At 36.8% G+C, this 21,414-nt stretch overlaps 1 protein-coding gene across 4 annotated transcripts in view; it reads right to left on the bottom strand.

The window, feature by feature from the left end:
* Positions 1 to 21,414, bottom strand: part of RASA2 (RAS p21 protein activator 2) — a 122,281-nt gene that overhangs the window by 64,601 nt on the left and 36,266 nt on the right. For all 4 annotated transcript variants that reach the window (XM_021069544.2, XM_021069545.2, XM_084989877.1 and 1 more), the window contains exons 4-5: positions 13,301 to 13,395; positions 2,219 to 2,295 (exon numbers count right to left, since the gene is read on the bottom strand). In XM_021069544.2, the coding sequence (XP_020925203.1) occupies positions 2,219 to 2,295; positions 13,301 to 13,395 (172 nt within the window). The remainder of the gene's footprint in view (positions 1 to 2,218; positions 2,296 to 13,300; positions 13,396 to 21,414) is intronic.

The following is a 21,414-nucleotide window of genomic DNA, read 5'->3' as shown; positions in this document are numbered from 1 at the left end:
ACTACATGGGGAGCCTGGATTTCCATCACCACCTAGTAACGATGAGGCAGCCCCCTCTGCATGCCAGAGTGGTGTCAGACAAGGCTGAGTGGGAAGGAAGACTTTCACCACTTTCTAGGGATAACTAACTCCTCCCAACCAGAGTATCAGTGGAGGCCACACTGAACACTGTCCTCCTCATCCCAGCCAGAGTGGTAACAGGAAGGAACGAAGAGGAGCCTGAACTACCACTTTCATTGAGCAGTAACAGGAATTCTTTTCATTCTTCCCCCAGGGAGGTATCAATGCCAGCTGAGTCAAGGACCTGGACTTCTATCTCTGACAGTAATGAATAGGGTCTCTTCTTTCCCCACCAGTGGAGTGTCAGAGAAGCCTGGCTAAAACAGAAGATTTTAATAAGATCCAGAGTCTCATAACATAATACCCAAAATGTCCAGGATAGAACTGAAAACCATTCACTACAGGAAAAAAAAAAATCCATCTCCAACTTAAATGAAAAAAGACAATCAGGAGATGATAACACTGAGATAATATGGATGTTGGACTTATGTAACAAAAAATGTGAAAGCAGCTATTGTAAAAATGATTTAATAAGCAATTATGAACACATCTGAAATAAATGAAAAAACAGAAAGTTTGGGCAAAAAAGTAGTAAGTCTCAAAAAAAAAAAAAAAAAGCTATAAAGAAGAACCAAATGGAAATTTTAGAACAATGTCATAACCAAAATAAAAATAACTCAATTCATGAGCTTATCAGTAGAATGTATACATCAGAGGAAAGAATCAGTGAGCTTGAAGACAGAACAATAGAAATAACCCAATATGAACAACAAAGGGAAAACAGACCGAGATGGAAAAAAAGGGGCAGAGCCTCAGGGATGTGTGGGATAATAACAGACCTAATATTCATGCCACTGGAATCTCAAAAGGAAAAGAGAGAAAATTCACGGGGTACAGAGGATCTCTCTGCACTTTGCAATTTCCTCTAAATCTATGATTATCTCAAAGGTAAAAAAAGAAAAGAAAAAATCAAACTATCAAAGTTCATATCCAGGCTCTACTCTCCCTATATGAACATGGGCTTATTTAACCAATTTTTTGTCATCTGTAAAGCAAGAACGACAGCATCTACCAAGTTATGACAAGAAATATCTAAAAAAGGATGAACTACTGAAATTTTTTTTTTTTTCAGGGACACACCTGTGGCACATGGAGGTTCCCAGGCTAGGGGTCCAATCAGAGCTGTTGCTGCCGGCCTATGCCAGAGCCACAGCAACGCCAGATCTGAGCTGCGTCTGCGACTTACACCACAGCTCATCTCACCACAGCTAGATCCTTAACCCACTGAGCGAGGCCAGGGATTGAACCCACAACCTCATGGTTCCTAGTTTGATTCAGTTTCTCTGCGCCACGACGGGAATTCCTGAAATATTAATATAAGTGAATCTCAAAAAGCATTATACTAAGTAAAAGACACAAGAGATTAAATGTTATACAAATGTGTTCATATGATATTTTGGAAAAGGCAAAAACTATATGGACAGAATTCAGATCATGGTTGCCTAGAGCTGGATATAGGGAGAGAGGAATGAATGCATCTCTAAGTAAGGCCTTTTGGTATAGTGCTGACTTTTGAAGTCATCCTGATATGATACATATTCGAAAAATAAAAGCAAACCAACAGGAATGGGGGAAAACAACATTAAACTAAAGGCAACATGCCAAATCAATCCAACTAACTATTTCAAATGTACAACACTACAAGATTAGCCTCTGGGTGATAAAAAAATAAGTCGGGAGCAAAAGAGGAAAAAAGGAATTCAAAGCAGGTGAGAATCAATACTGGTAATGTCAAGGCACACATTTAGTTTTAGCCCCAACCTCCCTTATGCTCTGCTGTATTGCATCTATCAGAGTTTCCAGAAGCCCTCTACTAGGAAGCCTTTCCAACTCCTTCCTGCTAGGGAGTTGGACACATTTATCTGTGATTCTAGAACAACAAAATATCCATCATTTAACACATGTGGTTAATGACTTAATGACATATGTAACCTGGGTAGGCTAGATGTGAGAAAATAAAATGGAAATCAACTTAATAAAGGAATGGCATAGCAGAGTTCATTTCTTATGTATTTAAAATAAGGAGCTGGCTTAAGATTCAAAAAATACAAAATAGAGAATTATTTCTAGCTGATTTTGATAAAAGGAATATGCTTACTGTACAACAAGCTGCTGGCACACAGTTCCATTTTCTGTTATAAGTTCATTCAGTTTTAATTCAAGGTGAACTTTACCCTATAACCAAAAAAGAACACAATATGAGAATCTATTTTACTGACAAAATATTAATTAAAGGTATGTACTTTTTCAAATGACAGCCATAATATTTAGTTATCCACTAACTAAATAGTAGTAATCCTTAGCACATGGCTTTGTTCACATTAAGTACTTGTTAAATGACTACTAATCAAAAATGTAGATCAAAATCTGAAAAATAAGCAGTCAACTGCCTATATCAAACATCATATTCAAATCTAGAATGTTTTGCCCTGTTCAACAAATATTTATTTATCTCAATTATCATGGAGTGAAAAGAAAGACAATACTTATGTTTTAGGAAAGTCTGAATTCAGCAAATTACAAGATGTAGAATGCTTTTTCCAGAAAAGATAATCAATAAGTATAGAGGCAGTATCATTGAAAGACAGAGAAATCATATAATTCTGAAACAATAAAACTAAAACTAAGTTGAATCTAGTAAGATTCTATTTGTCAACACTTTTTTCAAATAATGCAAGAGTTATGGAATATCTGTTACATTCTAAGAGGCACTGTGGGAATGGGTAGGAATCCACAGAAGTACAAAACACAGACAGTCACTGCTTATAAGAACTTGCAGGAATTCCCTGGTGGCTCAGCAAGTTAAGGATCCAGCCCTGTCACCAGTGTGGTTCAGGTCATTGCTGAGACGTGGATTTTCATCCCTGGCCTGGGAACTTCTGCATGCCATGGGCAGCACAGCCAAAAAAACAAAACAAAACAAAAAGGAACTTGTAATCTAGTTGAGGAGACAATACACTATACAGCCAAGAGCAATGATGGGAAAATGGGATACTAAAAATGAAAATAAAGGAGTATTTTCTTAAACAGGCATTAATAAATGATTTTTTCAAAAATTCAGTAGTGTAAGTTTAAAGCAAACTATCAATTTCTTTTTTTCTTTCTTTCTTTTTTTTTTTTCCCCCTCTTTTTAAGGCCCCACTTGTGGCATATGGAAGTTCCCAGGCTAGGGGTCAAATAAAAGCTGCAGCTGCCGACCTACGCCACAGCCACAGCAATGTGAGATCCAAGCCACATCTGAGACCTATACCACAGCTCACGACAACACCAGATCCTTCATCCACTGAGCAAGGCCAGGAGTTGAACCCACATCTTCACAGATACTAGTTGGATTCATTACTCCTGAGCCAGAATGGGAACTCCTCAAACTATCAACTTCTCAAGAAACAAAGGGTTAGGAACAATACGTTCTAGAGCTTGATATTTCTAACCTGCCACTGGTGATAAGCAATCCTAAACTGGTTAAGAATCAATGCTGGATTATCTTCACCCAGCTGACAAGACAAATTCCCATATTGCCAAGTGGAGATTTCAGGGGTATGATGTCTAGGGACTAACAACTTAAGTAATTCAGAGGTAGGAAATTCATTAGCGGTAGGAAAGTTTATTATCTAGTCACCATTGCTCTTTGGAAGAATCCCTTTTAGACATACAGAGAAATCTAACCTCAATCAGCCTAATTTTAAGCAGGAATTTTATACAAGACTGATGCTGAGGTCCACTAACTACAAAGTTAAAGGTTAGAGAGATGAGCAATAAACATGGATGGATCACAACACAGAAGTCTGCACGAGAAAGCTAAGCTCTAAAAAGCAAAGGCATCAGTTGTCATAAAATTAGCAGTTAGGTGGAACTGGAACTATATCTAGCAAACCTTCCACTAAAGATCTAGGCACGAATATTTTATTTAGTCATATACAATTTAAAAAATAGGTTTTTCATTAGTGAGCATTTAATATTCCCAGCCCCTTGCATTCTCAAGAGTGATCCTGAGAAGGTCCATGATATGTAGTAATTTATAATATTGCTCAACTGTAATTCTGAATCCATGATTGCTGTCACACCAGCACCTGCATCACTTGACTAGTTAGTGAGCCTAGCCAACTGCACCAACATTTACATCTCAAAGCAGTTATGTATGTATTTTATGGTAGAAACTGTATGTTAACAGGTACTCCCAAATGCTTCTCAAGGGATGCCTAGGCTCTACTCTACTTTTATTTATTTGTTTGTTTTTATGGCTGCACCCACGACTTATGGAAGTTCCTGGGCCAGGGACTGAATCTGAGCCAGAGTTACTACCTACACTGCGGCAGAGTGGATGGATCCTTTAACTCACCACGCTGGGTCAGGAAGTGAACCCACACCTCCTGCTGCAGTCAGATTCTTAGCCCACTGAGCTATAGTACGAACTCCTACTCTACTTTTAAAATGATAAAAAGACTGTTACTATAGAGTAGAAAAAAAGTATAATTTTATTCACAACTAAAAATGATAGCACATACCAAGAAAAGACTAGAAATAAAAAAATATTTAATGGGGTTCTACCAGGAATCATTATCATTGAGTCAGAACCTACTGAGTATGCTCATCACTCCCACTGGTAGTTAAACTGAACATTCCTTTGGTGTTACTCCACAGTAATATAATTATGTTTTAAACTGGTCAAGAAAAGAGTAGGGACAGAACAAGCAGACACAAGACACATGCCATTAGGGTGGAACATTAAAATTAAAAAGCATTATGAATTAAATTAAGGAAACTATAATTTCTAAACTATAAATGCTACTTCATTATATGCTTTACCATAGAAATATGTACCTGATACTTAGTAAAAGAAACAAGTCACAAAATAGGGTGTGTAATACAATGCGAATTTGTAAAAAGAAAACACACTCTATTTATTACTACGTAAGATTACTACAAGGCCATCTACCAAAACACTGATATGACATTATCTTCAGTTGGTAGGATTTAAAAATGTTTTCTTTTTGTTCATCTAGATTTTTTAAGTTTCTACTACCAATGCATTTTGCTTTTTAGTAAATAAAAATAAGCAAACATTTTTTAAATTACTTAAAGCTACTTTTTAATTTTAGAAATGCCAATTTGTAAACATTTTAGAAAAATTATGTAGTATTCCTTACTATAGTCACACTTACTTATTTATGTAAGTAAAAGTTTAGTTTTACTTACATCTGTCGCATTTTATAAATTTAGACTGTAGCAAAACTTGTTTATTGGGAGAGGGGAGAGAAGAATATTTATGAGTTCAGCAAAACATTTCCTAGTTTCCCCTGAACCCAGGGAAAGTGGCTAAGGATAGCCATAGATACAGTTCTGGCCAATGAGATGCAAACAGAAATTGATGGTAGGGCATCCAAAGAAGCTTGTTGAAAGGAATTCCCTAAATTCAGCAGTGGCCTGAGAGGCTAAGAAGCTTCCTCAAAACCTTCTAGAGTCTTGTGCAGGGCATGATAAAAATGGAAATCCAGGCCACCAAGATAGAGTGGCCCTAGTAACACCCAGGCTTTCTGCTGGAAACTTTAAAGGCCTATGCCTGGGTAGTAAGGGTTAACAGATAGACCAGCCTTTACAAACACTGAAATCTAGTCTGGAATCAGCCAAATTCCTAATTGGATTAAAGTGATCTGCCTTTAACCTAACCACAAAATAAATCTTTTCTGGAGGAAGAAAAAAAGTACATTCCAGAACTTTAAATTATCCATAAAATATATTTCAATGTCCAACACACCATCAAAACTTACAAAGTATGTCATAAGACCAAAAAACAAAACAAAACGAAACAAGAAACAAAAAACCTCCCCCAAAACAAAAACTGACAAAGAGCAGCAGATTCATAGGAGATGCACATGTTGGAGTTAACTGACAAGAGATTTTTTTTGGGGGGGGGAGGGGGGACAGAAAACAAAATGAGAAACTTATACCTCGAAACTATAAAATATGCCAAATGTAAAAATTAGAATCAAGCAATAAAATAACCAAAACGAACATGTATTTAACAGCAGATCTGCCACAGCTGAAAAAGGATTGGTGAAAATGGAGATACATGAGTCAGAGAAGGAGCGAGTATAAAAGACATATGAGACATGGTAAAAGGTTCTATTATTTATGTAAGTGAAGTCCCAGAAAAGAGGAGAAAAGAAAGAACAAGGTGAGGGAAAAGATGAAGAGATAACTGTCTGGAATTTTCTTCAACTGAAGAAAGACATCAATGCACCTTAATGAATCGCCCTTAGGGACACCCACGTAGGATGAATATAAAGAAAACCACACAGCAAAACTGCTGAAAACAGAAAATAAAGAGAAAATCCTAAAGGCAACTAGGAAAAACAAAACAAACAAACAAAAAAAAAACAGACATTACTTACAAAGAAGTAACTGTAAGATGCTGATAAGGCATTATAATTTATGATAAAACAGCAAGGTAATCATGTTGGTCTACAACAGCTTTTTTATTACCCAACCTCCTAAGGAAGGTTCAGTAACAAAATAGTGTACCATTTATAAACATAAAGAAATAATGGAAGATCTGAAACTAATATTCTATACTTTATTTGAAAATAAACCAAATTCTTGGAGGACATTATTCTATATATATTTCATAGCATTAATTAGGTTGATATACACAATTATATCACATTAATTTATACTGGCAGGATATTTAGAAACTTATATTACTCTGGTACTGTCTGAAGGTTTATATGCTAACTTTATTTCAGTTAACTTTTATAAAAATTCACATAGAAAAATATGTGATTAATTTTCTAGTATGTATATTCTTGGTACCACATAGAAGACTAACACATCAATTTCTGCATACAGTTTGGGAAATTCAAGTGAATATAGGTATTTGGGCAAAACATAATGCATGTACTTAAAAACTTCATGAGTCTATTTTTTTTTTTAGTTTTTATCACAGAACATTAAATTTTAACAACCATTCCACATAGAAGAACTCAGTATATTTCAAATGTTGAAAATTTGTCCTCATATGTAGGAAATTTCTAGATTTCTGACAGATTTTTTAAATACAATAATTAACTCTAAATTACTTTGGACACAACTGCCTATCAGATGAAAAAATAAAGGTTTTACTTAATATCTCCTATTTATGGATGGATTTGTTCTTTCAAGAAGTATTTATTGTGATCTAGAATGGCTCATTCCTTTATTATTTCCTGTGTGTGTGTGTGTGTGTGTGTGTCTTTTCGTCTTTTTAGGGCTACACCCGTGGCATTTAGAGATTCCCAAGCTAGGGGTCTAAACAGAGCTACAGCTGCTGGCCTCTGCCAGAGCCAGAGCAACGCGGGATCCAAGCTGTGTCTGTGACCTACACCACAGCTCACAGCAACGCCAGATCCTTAATCCACTGAGCGAGGCCAGGGATTGAACCTGCAACCTCATGGTTACTAGTAGGATTCGTTAACCACTAAGCCACAACAGAAACTTCCCTTTATTATTTCATATTTACAAATTTACAAATGACGTTTTTAAAATCAAACTGTAACCTTCACACTCATTATGTCTTCACTGGGCATGTAAAAAAACACCCTTACTTATGTATTATTAGCTATAATCACTGCATTTTTTAATGGTTGTTTTAAATAGGTAGGGCAGAGGCCATATTACCCCCCCCAATAAAAAATACTTATAGGAGTTCCTGCAGTGGCACAATGGGTTAAGAATTCGACTGCATAGACTCAGGTTGCTGCTGAGGCAGAGGTATGATCCCCAGTCCAGCACAGAGGGTAAAAGGATCTGATGTTGCCACAGCTGCTGTGTAGGTAGCTGCTGCAGCTCAGAGTCAGTCCCTGGCCTGAGAACTTCCATATGCCACAGGTGCAGGCATTTAAAAAAAAAAAATTATAAAACAATTGATAACTTATGGCATGATCCAGAAATTTAAGATACTCTTGTTGGTAAAGAGCTATTAACTAAGTAATTACATCAAAAGAATGTGATTGATGGTGCATCTGGATTTACTACTTGTACAAGTTGTGTGAGACAAACACCCTTAATTAATTAGAGCACCAACTTCTCCATACGAGAGATTTGGTTTAATCACTCTTTTGTAAAGGCATGCTTTTTATTGTTGCACCTAAAAAATAAAGTCTGCTATGAGTTCCAGGACCAAATAGCTAAAAGCATGGCTGCAGATCACCTAAGCCAAAAAATTTATAGGAAGGGGCACCAACACAACCCATATTAACTTCACTTACATAGCAAATAAAATGGAGAAAAAATACCAAGTGAAGTAGGATGATAACCAGGAGCAGAAACTAAAGAAGAGAATGCTTCAAAAAAGAGGGAGTGGTCACTAATATCAAAGCCGCTGAGAGATCATGCAAGGAGGACTAAAAAATGTCCACTAGATTTAGGAACATGGTATTGCAGTACATTAGCGAGAGCTGTCTGTGCTCCCCCTCCAACCCACTGTGGGATTTGAAGGCGGATTAGAGTGGGTTGAGAAGAGAATAGTTCAAACCACACTGCAAAACAAAGAAAAAAAAGAAGAAAAACAAAAGTGTAGAAAAATGCACTCATGAAATACTATCGTCTTGAATGTTTAAAAAGAAAACTAAAAATAATTAACAGTAACAGCAACAAAAAAGCATCTGGGAAACAATTCAAGGTAAGAAGTTACTCTCTGTAACAATTTTTGAACTATTTTGGTATAAACCCCATCTTACTACTACTACGGAATCTTTTCATTTGAGGGCTAAATTATGTTTCTGCACGTTACTTGCCTAGAACTTCAGAACTGAAGGGAATCCTACATGCTAAAATTCTTGTGTCACAGTTGAAAATCTTCAGACAATAACAGGCTAGCAACACTTTTGGGTCCAAATGCCAATTAGAGCTGGGAAATCAAACATCTTACCCTCTGAAGTAGGGATACCAATCGTTTCCTCTACCCAAACCCCTTTCTTAGGGGGAATGCCTACACAAAGCCCCAGAACTTTACTACTCAATCATATCAAAGTAGACTTAAGTGGGCATGTGACCCAAGTTTGGCCAAATTTTCTCTCTAAAATGTGGCAAAGAAGTGAGTAGACCTTAGAGGCTGAGGGGGTCTTATGGTCCAGTAGGCTCAAAGACTCATGTGGCATTTTTTTTTTGGCTGTCAACAAGAGAGTAGATTTATAGAGAGAAGCAGAGGGAGACATGTAGTCTCATCAGACACACGAAAAGAATACAATGGCATCTCATCATTAAACAATGTCTTTTTCTTTTCCTTTCTTTCTGCAAAGTGAAATTATTAAAATTAGAGGGAAAGAGAAAATATTAACTATTCATTTTACAGAATAAAAGGGAAATAAAAAAATTATTTAAACAGTGAGCATTTATACTCAATGAGCACGTAAGTAGGCAGAAATGAATGAATGGGTCTCAGTTTCTATGTGCCTCCTGCACTCCTGCAGTATCTACTGCCCTACTGAATAGAAGTATGTATACATACACACACACATATATTTTTTTGGTCTTTTTAGAGCCGCACTTGAGGCATATGGACATTCCCAGGCAACACCAGATCTGAGCCATGTCTGCAACCTACACCACAGCTCACGGCAACACCAGATCCTTAATCCACTGATGCAAGGCCAGGGACTGAACCTGCATCCTCATGGATGGTAGTCAGATTCATTTCCACTGAGCCATGGCAAGAACTCCTGAAAGTCTAAAGACACAGTGTATGTGTTTTTCATTCACCATGGCACCAAATGCAAGCCAGCTATTTTATGTAGTGGTCAAGCAAAACCAAACAAACCACCTAATATTTTAGTGTACTTTTAAAAAATTATTTTGACTATGTGAACTATTATCTAGTCTATTATAGTAAGAACCTGACCTCCACTTAAGATGCAGCTTTGCCATAAATGCCTGACAACTTTCTCACTCTCACTGCCCAGAATGAAGCTCCTGTAATTATACTCCAACAAACTACCTGGGAACTTTCTAATGTTCCTCTCTTTTTCTTCGAGTTAATCTGGGTATGTTTCTGTGTCTTATACTCAAGATGTTTCCTAAGTGATTCTCCTAATAATTGATGTTGAAGCCTTTTTATGACCAACAGTGCAGAATAGTGAAAGGCAGTATAGTATGGTGGTTAGGAGTTGTAGAATCAGACAAGCTCTCAACATTTAAGAGTTTATCATTTAACAGTCTTGTGACTTTGCCTATGTCATTTAACCAACAAATGCAGAAACCCATTTTCTACATTTGTACCTACATCTCATAACGCTAATCTGAACATTAAGTGAGATAATGTATATTAAGTACTTAGTACTGTGCTTGGTATATACTGTTATAATTACTCAAAGTAATTACTAGATTAAATTCCTGCTGAACTCAATCTCAGAGCTTTCTCCTATTGCTCCATCAATTGCTCTTATTTCCATGATATTTTGTAAAGTTTTATAAAACTTATGCAACTAATTTATTAACAAAGCAGGATTTGTATGAATCAGACTGCTTTTCTATCTTTTTTTAAACTCATAAGGTTAATATAATATTTCAAGATCAGTTTTGTGGCCAAACAACAATATTCCCAATGGTACCATATTAATGTGAAAAGTATGCACCCCACCCACCCTCTAAAGTACTCTTCCTTCTAAAATTTATTTTAAAATAGTAATGGATTTTACAAGTTAAGTATAATTTTCTTTTTTTTTTTTTTTTGCTTTTTAGGGCTGCACTTGTGGCATATGGAGGTTCCCAGGCTAGGGGTCGAATCAGAGCTACAACTGCCGGCCACAGCTACAGCTACAGCAACGCGGAATGGAGCTGCATCTGTGACCTACACCACAGCTCATGGCAATGATGGATCCTTAACCCACTGAGCGAGGTCAGGGATCGAACCGACATCCTCATGAATACTAGTCAGATTCATTTCTGTTGCATCACAAGAGGAATTCCCAAAAGTCAAGTATAATTTAAGACAAAAGTAACTGTAAAGGTTAGTAATTCATGGTCATGAAAATAACTTGCAGCAAATAAAAACTATTATCATAACTAACAGTTAAATGCTGTTTATGGATTTTCATGTTTCAGACATAAGTTTCACAAATACCATCAAATAAAAAACCTGTTACCCAGTACTGATCTCCAATAATTACATAAAGAGTATTCTAGGAGTTCCCTGGTAGCCTCATGGGTTAAGGACCTGATGTTGTCACTGTTGTGGTCTGGGTTTGATTCCCAGACTGGGAACTTCCACATGTCATGGACATGGCAAAAAAAAAAAAAAAAAGAGTATGGCAATTTCTACCTTTGGAAACCAAGTCCCTTAAATCCTTTAGCAAATTACACTGGCCATAAGAAAAAGAATGGACTTTAATAAACTACATCTTCGAATCCTCAAATTTCACTTTAGACAAAATTCTCAAAGCCTTTTCTTATCTTCCTTTTTTATTACAACTATTAAAAAGAAAAACTAGCACTTCAAACTTTGTCTACATTTTGGCAAAAGCATATTAGGGAAATACAAACCTGAGTGCCTGGTGGTAAACAGTACAGCTATTAAAAGCTTTAAAAATACTCTTGAAGGTATTTCTCTTTATTTACACAATCGTCTGAGTCAACATCGCAACTTTCATTCCCATTTTATAGAAATAAAATTTAAGGTTAGAAAAATAACTACATATGAAAATTAGGACCTAAATTTTTAGATTTCTAGTTTAAAATCTTTTCCACTTCATCACATTATCTCTCACCTCGATCATTCACCATACAGTATAACTGAGATAGGAATAAGAGTTATCATCAAAAGGAAAGAAAAGAACATTAAAATGGGGTAGAGTGAAAAAAAAGGATGTTTCAATTATATTTTGTACTTAAAAGAAGGGGTTTTTGCAAACAAATAATTTTTTGAGAATTTAATCAAACAGAATGCTTGAGAGATTATGAGGAAATAGAAACACAGGCACTTTATTTGCAAATATCTGTGGGTGGGTGTGCAGTGCTTTTTTCTTGTCTTAAACGTCTGTTTGAGTAACAGTGGCAAATTATAACTTCTTTTAGAGAAGAAGAATTCTGCTTGCAGTTATGCCCTCGGGAAATGGTTTCACAATCCTTACCATATTATATAAATAAATAGAGTTACAAAAAAAGGATTCCTTTTAGATAGAAATAACAATTTCTAAGAGCAACTCAGACTTTTCAGAATCAAGTTAGCTACTCGCACACAGATTCGTTAAGACTTCTTATTCTGGCAAATGGAAAGAAGAGCTTTAAGCAAGAGTAATGATACCCTTTCAAATAAAAACAAAGGTGAACAACAGGAAGGGTGGGTGGGTATAGGAATGAAGGCTCTGCATGGTGGGCTCAAGCATGGCTGGAACAAATAACATCTTCCCAAGTTTAGTTTATTAGAGGGTAAAGAGAGCATCCTTGTCAGAGCAGACGAAATCATAGACTTCTAAGGCTCCTCCTTAAAGTCAGAGTTAAAAAGCATATTTTTTCCCTTAAAATTTTTCCCCATCTTAAAAAAATGAGTAATTTACTACTGCGACTCAAACAAAAGAACTAAGGCAGGGGAAAAAAAATGTCTTTCAAATACACACAGGTGCACATACACGTGCATTCTTCTTTTTTTTTTTTTTTTTAACTCTTGATCACAGAGTCTTTATTTTATTTTATTTTTATGGCTGCACCTGCAGCATATGGAAGTTCCCAGGCCAGGGACTGAATCTACACCTCCACAGTGACCTGAGCTATTGCAGTCAGATTCTTAACCCACTGCACCACAGTGGGAACTCCATGGAGTCTTTATATTTATGTTATGTTATTTTTGGCCATGCCCGTGGCATGCAAAAGTTCCCAGGCCAGGGATGAAACCCACACCACAGCAGTGAAAACACCAGATTCTTTACCCACTGAGTCACCAGGGAACTCCACACATGCATTATTCTTGATTTCACGTGGTAAGGCATTTCCTTCCAGACATACATATATGTCTATATCTATATCTGTATAGATATAGCCAGATCTATATCTACATCTATAAATATATCATCTAGAGGTCTATAATACTCGGTGTCAGAATTTAAAATAAGCTATGATAAGCTCTCCCTATAGTAACTTGTATAATCAATTCATTTTTCACTCATTTTCTGTGTGTGATAATCTCTTCCACCACTTAGGCCTTAATATTTACCTGAACTTCTGAATTGGAATCAACAGGCTGTAGTGAAAACCAAGTTTCTTTACCACTGTGGTTACACAGGTCTTCTTTTTTGATGGCTACTTTTCCTATAAGAAATAAGTAAAATAATATGAGGAAACATACTCTGCATAATCATTAGCACTGTTACATATAATACTTTCTAGAAAACATTTTAATAAGATTATTTGTATCTGTGAATATTAAAAAATCAGTTTTTATAAAGCATTTTTCCATATCTCAAAGAATGAAAAAGTGCTTCATTTCCCTACACCCCTTGGCAGACCCTTCTCTGGGCCATTGTGAATCAGGACATTAGACCAAAACTCAGTTGTATTTACATGCAACTGTGTTTTTAGTACTTACTCAGGTTCATGTTTTCACCCAGAGTACATTCAGTATGAAAAGCAATGTACAATGATAGTATAAACTAGTCCTCCCAATTCTTTAATGCTCCATGAATAAACCATATGTTCCATGTGAGCAGACATATCTGCATTTAATCAGAATTTTATAAGCTCCAATTAACAGAAAATAAAAACAATATATCACTAGTAATATTGAAAACTGACTTGAAATTACAAGATTAAAATAAGTTTATTAAAAAATCTGCTTTAAACAAAACATTGTAAACACTGCTTACGCTGCTTTAATGCATACCAAAAAGAAAAACCACAAAGCAGTTCCCTAAAGAGTTTCCACCTCTCAGAGAAAGATACAGTACAATGAACAAAGTAGTATGAGAGGAAGAAACAGAAATGTTCTTATTATAATGAAGTATTTGCCATGTTGGTACAAAGCATTTCCTTCCTCAATTCAAGTTTTAAGAAGTAGACATAGTTTTGCATATGACCAACAATTTACTCCAAGATTCAACATAAAAGCTTCGACAAAGGATAAAGTAAAAAATAGTTTGCTATTTTATCAAATAAGAACTTTCATTTTAAGTGTCCTAATTAAACTTTGTACCCTCTCATTTATGGCTCACTTTGGTCATTTAGTTCAACACTTGAAAACTTTCAGAAAACAGTTTTTAAAAAAAATTGGTTAAGATACATCAATTTTTGTGTTTCAGGTAAAAAAAAAAAAAGGCATAACAGGAAAACAAACAGAAATATCGTCTTTAAAATTTTACTCTGGGGGAGTTCCCATCGTGGCGCAATGGTTAACGAATCTGACTAGGAACCATGAGGTTGCAGGTTCGATCCCTGCCCTTGCTCAGTGGGTTAACAATCCGGCGTTGCCGTGAGCTATGGTGTAGGTTGCAGATGTGACTCGGATCCTGAGTTGCTGTGGTTCTGGCGTAAGCCTGTGGCTACAGCTCCGATTCGACCCCTAGCCTGGGAACCTCCGTATGCCACGGGAGCGGCCCAAGAAATGGCGAAAAGACAAAAAATAAAATAAAATAAAATAAAATTTTACTCTGGAATTAAGATAGTGGTAATGGCAGTATAACTCTGTGAATATACTAAACGCCCCTGCATGGTCCACTTTAAGAGAGATTTGCAACATGTGAATCACATAGCAATAAAGCTGTTATTTAAAAATTTAATCATAAGACCCTTATTCTAATATTTCTAGGGGTTTTAGTTTTATACATAATTAACAAATATGTGTGTATAAGACATATACATAATGTACAGTACACACCAATCACTAAAGCAAGCCCCAACTTAAGAAAGGGTTTTTTAGGAGTTCCCATTGTGGCTCAGCAGTAACAAACCCAGCTGGTACCTATGAGGATGGAGGCTCAATCCCTGGCATTGCTCAGATAAGGATCTGGCATTGCCAAGAGTTGTGGTGTAGGTCACAGATACAGCTCGGATCCTGCACTGCTGTGGCTATGGTGTAGGCTGGCAGTGACAGTTTTGATTGGACCACTAGCCTGGGAACTTCCATATGCTGCAGGTGCAGCCCTAAAAAGACCAAAAAAAAAGTTTTTTTAAAAAAAGTTTATTTGGGAGTTCCCGTCGTGGCTCAGTGGTTACTGAATCTGACTAGGAATCATGAGGTTGCGGGTTCCATCCCTGGCCTTGCTCAGTGGGTTAAGGATCCAGCATTGCCATGAGCTGTGGTGTAGGTCGCAGACTCGGCTGGGATCCCACATTGCTGTGGCTTCGGCGTAGGCTGGCGGCTACAGCTCCAATTAGACCCCCAGCCTGGGGACCTCCATGTGCCACAGGTGTGGCCCTAAAAAGACAAAAAGAGAAAAAAAAATAGTAATAAATAAATAAATAAAGTTTATTTGGAAGCTTACTGGTTTGATTTATTTACTCATTCAACAAATAATCACAGTGGTATTGTATTTTAAATAGTGAATTAATTTCCAGGCTTTCTTAACCAAAGTCTATGTAACCATAACGCTTCTAAAAACTAAAGTAGGCATCCACCTGTTCTACTTTATGACTCAACTCGGATCACTGGAAATACATCTTTGTCACAAGTGCCTTCTCAAACGAGAATCCTCTTAGTTCACGGGTTAAAAAAAAAAAAAAATCCAGGGAGTTCCCTTCTTGGCTCAGTGGTTAACAAATCCAACTAGGAACCACGAGATTGTGGGTTTGATCCCTGGCCTCGCTCAATGGGTTAAGGATCCAGCGCTGTCATGAGCTGTGGTGTAGGTTGCAGACACGGCTCAGATCCCACGTTGCTATGGCTCTGGCGTAGGCCGGTGGCTACAGCTCCGATTAGACTCCTAGCCTGGGAACCTCCATATGCCATGGGTGTGGCCCTAGAAAAGATTAAAAAAAAAAAAAATCCCAAAAGCAAGGACCCTCTTCCTCCTATTTCATGTTTTATATATCCATTGTACTCACTGTCACAAAGAATTTGAATGGTTTTTATTCTCTGAGAGGGAAACCCTTTTCTGACTAGCTGCATAAATAAGCCATTTGTAATGAGAAAAACCTGCAACTTTATTTCTTATTTTATTTATTTCTTATCAAGTTCTTTTACAATGCCAGTTTCGAAAATGTAAAGATTTAGCTGCATGAGACTAATCAGGCTGCAGAAGCAGGGACAAGCAAAGGATCTCAAGAAGTCAGAGAAACTGACAAAGAACGACAGAGAAAAACGAAAAATGTTTGAAGTCATTAGGTATTAGGATACCTGCAACATGTTCAGTACTTCATTCAGCAATACAATATATGAAAAAGCAATATATGTCACCTGCTCTAGGCAATCAGCCCTAGAAAGGGGGAAGGAGGAAGGGAAAATTAATAATGAATGAATGAGAAAGGTGGGAGGGTAAAGGGGAAGGGAACTCAGAGGAGGAAGAGAGGAACAGGGAAGGAAGGAACAAGTTTCTGGAATACAAATAAGACCAAAAATATTGTTCATCAGTTTTATTCATTGTGAACTATCCTTAGTTAAACAGGTTAGATGGCAGCTATCAAATATAAAAGGTAGGCAGCCTGATACGGTGCGAAGAGAACTGAACTGAAAATCCAGCATTTACTGAACATTTACCAAGTAGTACACATTCTTATACATTTTGTTTAATCTTCACAACAATCTTGGGGATAGAGAGTATATTACAGATGAAAAAAGCTTAATAATATATAAAAACTCACCCACCAACAAGTGCCAAAGCCAGATTTCAAAACCAAGTTACATCTGTTTGTGTTTCTTCCAACACAGACTAATTCCACAGCCTAGTGTCAATTCTACTACTTATTAGCTGTGTGATCTTGGGAGATTTATTTAAACTCTACATGTCATTTACTTCCTCTGTATTTAAAACAACTCTCAGCCCTAAGGAAAACCTATTCTTGCCTCTAATCGTCTCTAAAATTGTTTTAGTTTAATGTTCACTATTTTAAACACATTTAACTCATTGTTTTATTAGCTATGAGATTACCAACATCAAAAATAAACAAACAAATAAATACACAATCAACCAGCCAACCCAGAAAGATACACCCATTATTTAAAGTTTCTATTTCATTTCCCCACTGTCCTGACAAACTCAGAGAGAGAAAAAGCTTAGACCACATATATATACATAAACACACCAAATACTATATTAGTTCCTTAAAATGAGACAAAGAGAGGAATACAAAAGGAAATGAAGGAACTGTGGACCAAGAAAACATCTCTGTTGGTCTCTAAGTTAAAAAAAAAACTATTCTTAGCTTTCCAGTACCACTCCTAAGCAGCATTTTCTTACCATCTGTAAATAACACATTATATTAGGGCCCCATTTTTAGACACAACATAATCTTAGAAATTCCACGCTGATACAGATCATCACCTAGCAAACTCTTGATGGCCCTGTTCCTACTTGGCCACTGGTAGAAACAGCTCAAAGGGTAGATAAAGGTAGTAGTAAGTGTGACTGCCTATACAACATGAAATAGAGACAGGGACTGAACAAATCCTGGCAGATATCAACAACAGCAGTTCAGTCAATGAATACACTTAGATACTTTAATGTAGAAGGTTCTGGTCTTTGTGGTAGATTGGTATATTAATGGCTTCCAATAAATCATACTTCCTTGGTCTATGCCATTGTGTGGTCCCCTCCAGCACTGACTCTGGCTTTAGCCATGCCATTTCCTCTGCCAATTAGACATCAGCAAATGTAATGCAAGTGGTCTTAATAAGCACGTGTGCAAGTAGGGCTTAACCTCTTAGAAGCTCAACACCATGTGGAAAGGAAGGCCCAGATAATAGCACCAGCTGTCAGACACATGGGTCAGACCGTTCAGCTCAATCTCCCAGGTAACTGAACATTAGTGACCCCTGGTGAAACTAGCAGAAGAATCAGTTTGTTGAGCTTGGTAAAATGACAACCCGCAGGATCATGCGCAAATATATGACTGATGAATTAAGCCACTCAATATGGGGATGGTTTGTTAGGTAGCAATAGATAACCGATACAGTCCCTGTGCAAACAGACGCCAAAGTGTAGTCTTAGGCAATTTTTAAACAATAGGTTTTACTTTAGAGGTAAATGCCAGGAGAAATTACAATTCAAAGGGTTGAAAAACATCTTAGCTACATTAAACCCAAACTTATTTTATAGGTGAACAAGGCCTAAGAAGGTAGAGTGACTTGTTTAAGGTCACAAAGCCAGTTAGTGATAGAGCCATGAATGGAATTCAGGTCTCTGATATCCTAGTGAAATTCTCTTATCTCATCACAAGTAAGAAGGAAGAAAAACAAGTTAACCATTCTACATAGTTTAATTGTTTGAGCCTAGATTCCTCTGAAAATTAAAATAACTAGAAAATACACTTTAGGAGATTAAATATATATTATGTCTTAATTTTAATATTATTAGAATCCTCACTGGAAATGGAATTTTATTCTTTATTTTTTTTTGTTTTTGTCTCTTTAGGGCCCCACCCGCTGCATATGGAAGTTCCCAGGCTAGGGGTTGAATGGGAACTGTAGCCACCAGCCTACACCACAGCCACAGCAACGCGGGATCCGAGCCCACGGCAACGCCGGATCCTTAACCCACCGAGCAAGGGCAGGGACCGAACCCGCAACCTCATGGTTCCTAGTCAGATTCGTTAACCACTGCGCCACGACAGGAACTCCTGGAATTTTATTCTTACATCAAGTTTTTCTCACTTAAAATTTCTCATTTTCTCTCATTTTTTTTCTTTGTCTTCATTTTAAAAGTCATTATACCTTAGGACAATATATTAAACAGTAAAAGACTTTGAGACTTTTAGAGACTTAATTTTACAGTTTCCTATCTTTTTATAGCATGGTTCCTATGTCTCAAGTTTTTAATTAATCCACAATTAAACTTCATACTAACTGTTTCTAGCATATAAAGATGTCTAATATGAAAAATTATGCGCCATATTAATAACATATTAATACTTCCAGGAAGGGGACTGGGAGGGAGTCAGTGACCAAGATTACTTATCGGTAATACCATAACTTTAAAATTTTTAACAAAATGAAAAATATCCATATATTACTTATACAATTAAAAATAAAAACCGGAGTTCCCACTGTGGCTCAGCGGAAATGTATTAGCCTAGTATCCATGAGGATGCAGGTTCAATCCCCAGCCTCACTTAGTGGGTTGGTGATCCAGCGTTGCTATGAGCTGCAGTGTAGGTCACAGATGTAGCTCAGATCCTATGTTACTGTGGCTGTGGCGTAGGCTGGAAGCTGTAGCTCCAACTGGACCCCTAGCCTGGGAATTTCCATATGGTACGGGCACAGTCCTAAAAATACAAAAATTTAAAAAAAATTTTTTAGTTTAAAAACATTTTAAAAATAAAAATAAAAACCAAAGAAGCTCTTAAAAGCTATTCAACCAGTACATGTTCTTAGATCTTCTTAAGTTTCAACAATGGCTCTCTCAACTGAAATTTCATTCCCCGAAAATCCTATGGCACTGTTTAACCTATAACTGGCCAAGTCAGAGTGATAAAATAGTTGAGGGAACTCAATTTCTATAACTCAAAAATTTTTTTAAAAACCTAACTTTATGAGTTAATGAAAATATGATAATCTACAAAGTGTAAAAATTTATAAATGAAAATACCAAGACTTTTTTCCAACTTTAAAGACTACATACATATTGTGTTTAATAATAACTCCTCTCTGTAAAAAGGAAAAACAATTTCTACTAAATGTAGAAATTTTATTTCTTAATAAGAATAAACTTTTTTTTAAGTTCCCATGCCAAGTTACTGCCGTCTAATACCACTCCACAAAGGATTGATTTTTACTTAAATTAATTTTTACTTTAAAAAACAAAACTTTTGGAAATCATAGTTACAACCTCAACTAAAGGCCTTTTCAAGAAAAACTATATATGAAGAAGTTCCAGTTGTGGCTCAGTGGGTTAAAGACCCAACGTTGCCTCTGTGAGGATGTGGGTTTGATTCTAGGCCTCACTCAGAGGGTTAAGGATCCAGCACTGCCAAGAGTTGTGGTATAGATCACAGATGTGGCTCAGATCTGGTGTTGCCATGGCTATGGCGTAGGCCTCGTCTGTAGCTCCAATTAAACCTCTAGCCCAGGAACTCCCATATGCTGCAGATGCAGCCATTAAAAGGAAAAAAAAAGGGAATACTATATGATGACTATGGGTAAATATACAATGAAAATTACAAAACATTTTCTTAAAAAGTCATGATAGTCAATCAAAGATACATACTCTCAAGGGTATTTCAAGGGTATTAGTATCACTAATACTCACCAAGAGCCTCTATCTAATCTTTACCCTACTCTGCCTCGCTCTAGTTTTGCCATTAAAAGAGCTCCTTGGAGTTCCCTGGTATCTCAGCAGTTTAAGGATCCAGCATTGTTACTGCTGTGGCAAGGGTCCAATCCCTGGCCCAGGGAATTTTTGTATGCTGCAGGAGAAGCAAAAAAAAAAAAAAAAAAAAAAATTCTTTGCCTTCTGAGATATTAATCTCTCCTACCTCTCTTTCAACCTTCCTGACAAACTTCATCAATCGTTCTGGAAGCCTCATGTTCCCTGCAACCCTCTCGTAACTGTTCCCGAGATAATTTCATTCACCCCATCAAAGGCTTCATGTATCACTTAATACTAACAACTCTCAAATCTACATTTCCACATCAAATGCAGATCTTTTCTCTGAGCTTCAGTTCTGTATTTCCAATAGTGAACCAACAGGTCTACCAAGATACTCCCCAGGTAATACAAGTTTATTAGCAACACACTCTAACCAACTGAGCTAACCGGACATCTAGGTAATACAAGTTTAACCTGTCTGAAATCAGTCACCCTCTCCCTGTCCATCCTCCACTCAAAACTGAATGCTCCTTATCTCAGTGACAGCCATAGAAACAATACCATTTTCAACTCATTCCTTTCTTACATCCCCTTTATTCCTTAGTCCCTAAATCCTATCAGAAGCTACTCCTCTGTAGTACATTCCCTCATTTGCATTTCTACTGCCATTGCCCTATTCATTTCATTTGATAATTGTCTCCTTGCTTCTAATCTCTCTCGATTCTAAACCATTAACTGTAGATGGCACATTTAAAATATATGTATATACGGAGTTCCCGTCATGGCTTAGAGCAAACGAATCTGACTAGTATCCATGAAGATGCAGGTTTGATCCCTGACCTCACTCAGTGGGTTAAGGACCCGGGGTTGCAGT

The sequence above is a fragment of the Sus scrofa genome, chromosome 13 (genome assembly GCF_054392235.1).
Source record: "Sus scrofa isolate SSC_HxYL_T2T_F1_AM1 chromosome 13, Sscrofa_HxYL_maternal_Yorkshire_Landrace_v2.0, whole genome shotgun sequence".
Taxonomy (NCBI): Eukaryota; Metazoa; Chordata; class Mammalia; order Artiodactyla; family Suidae; genus Sus; species Sus scrofa.
The sequence above is the reverse complement of the archived record's forward strand: the minus strand, read 5'-3'. Positions and strand labels throughout refer to the sequence as shown.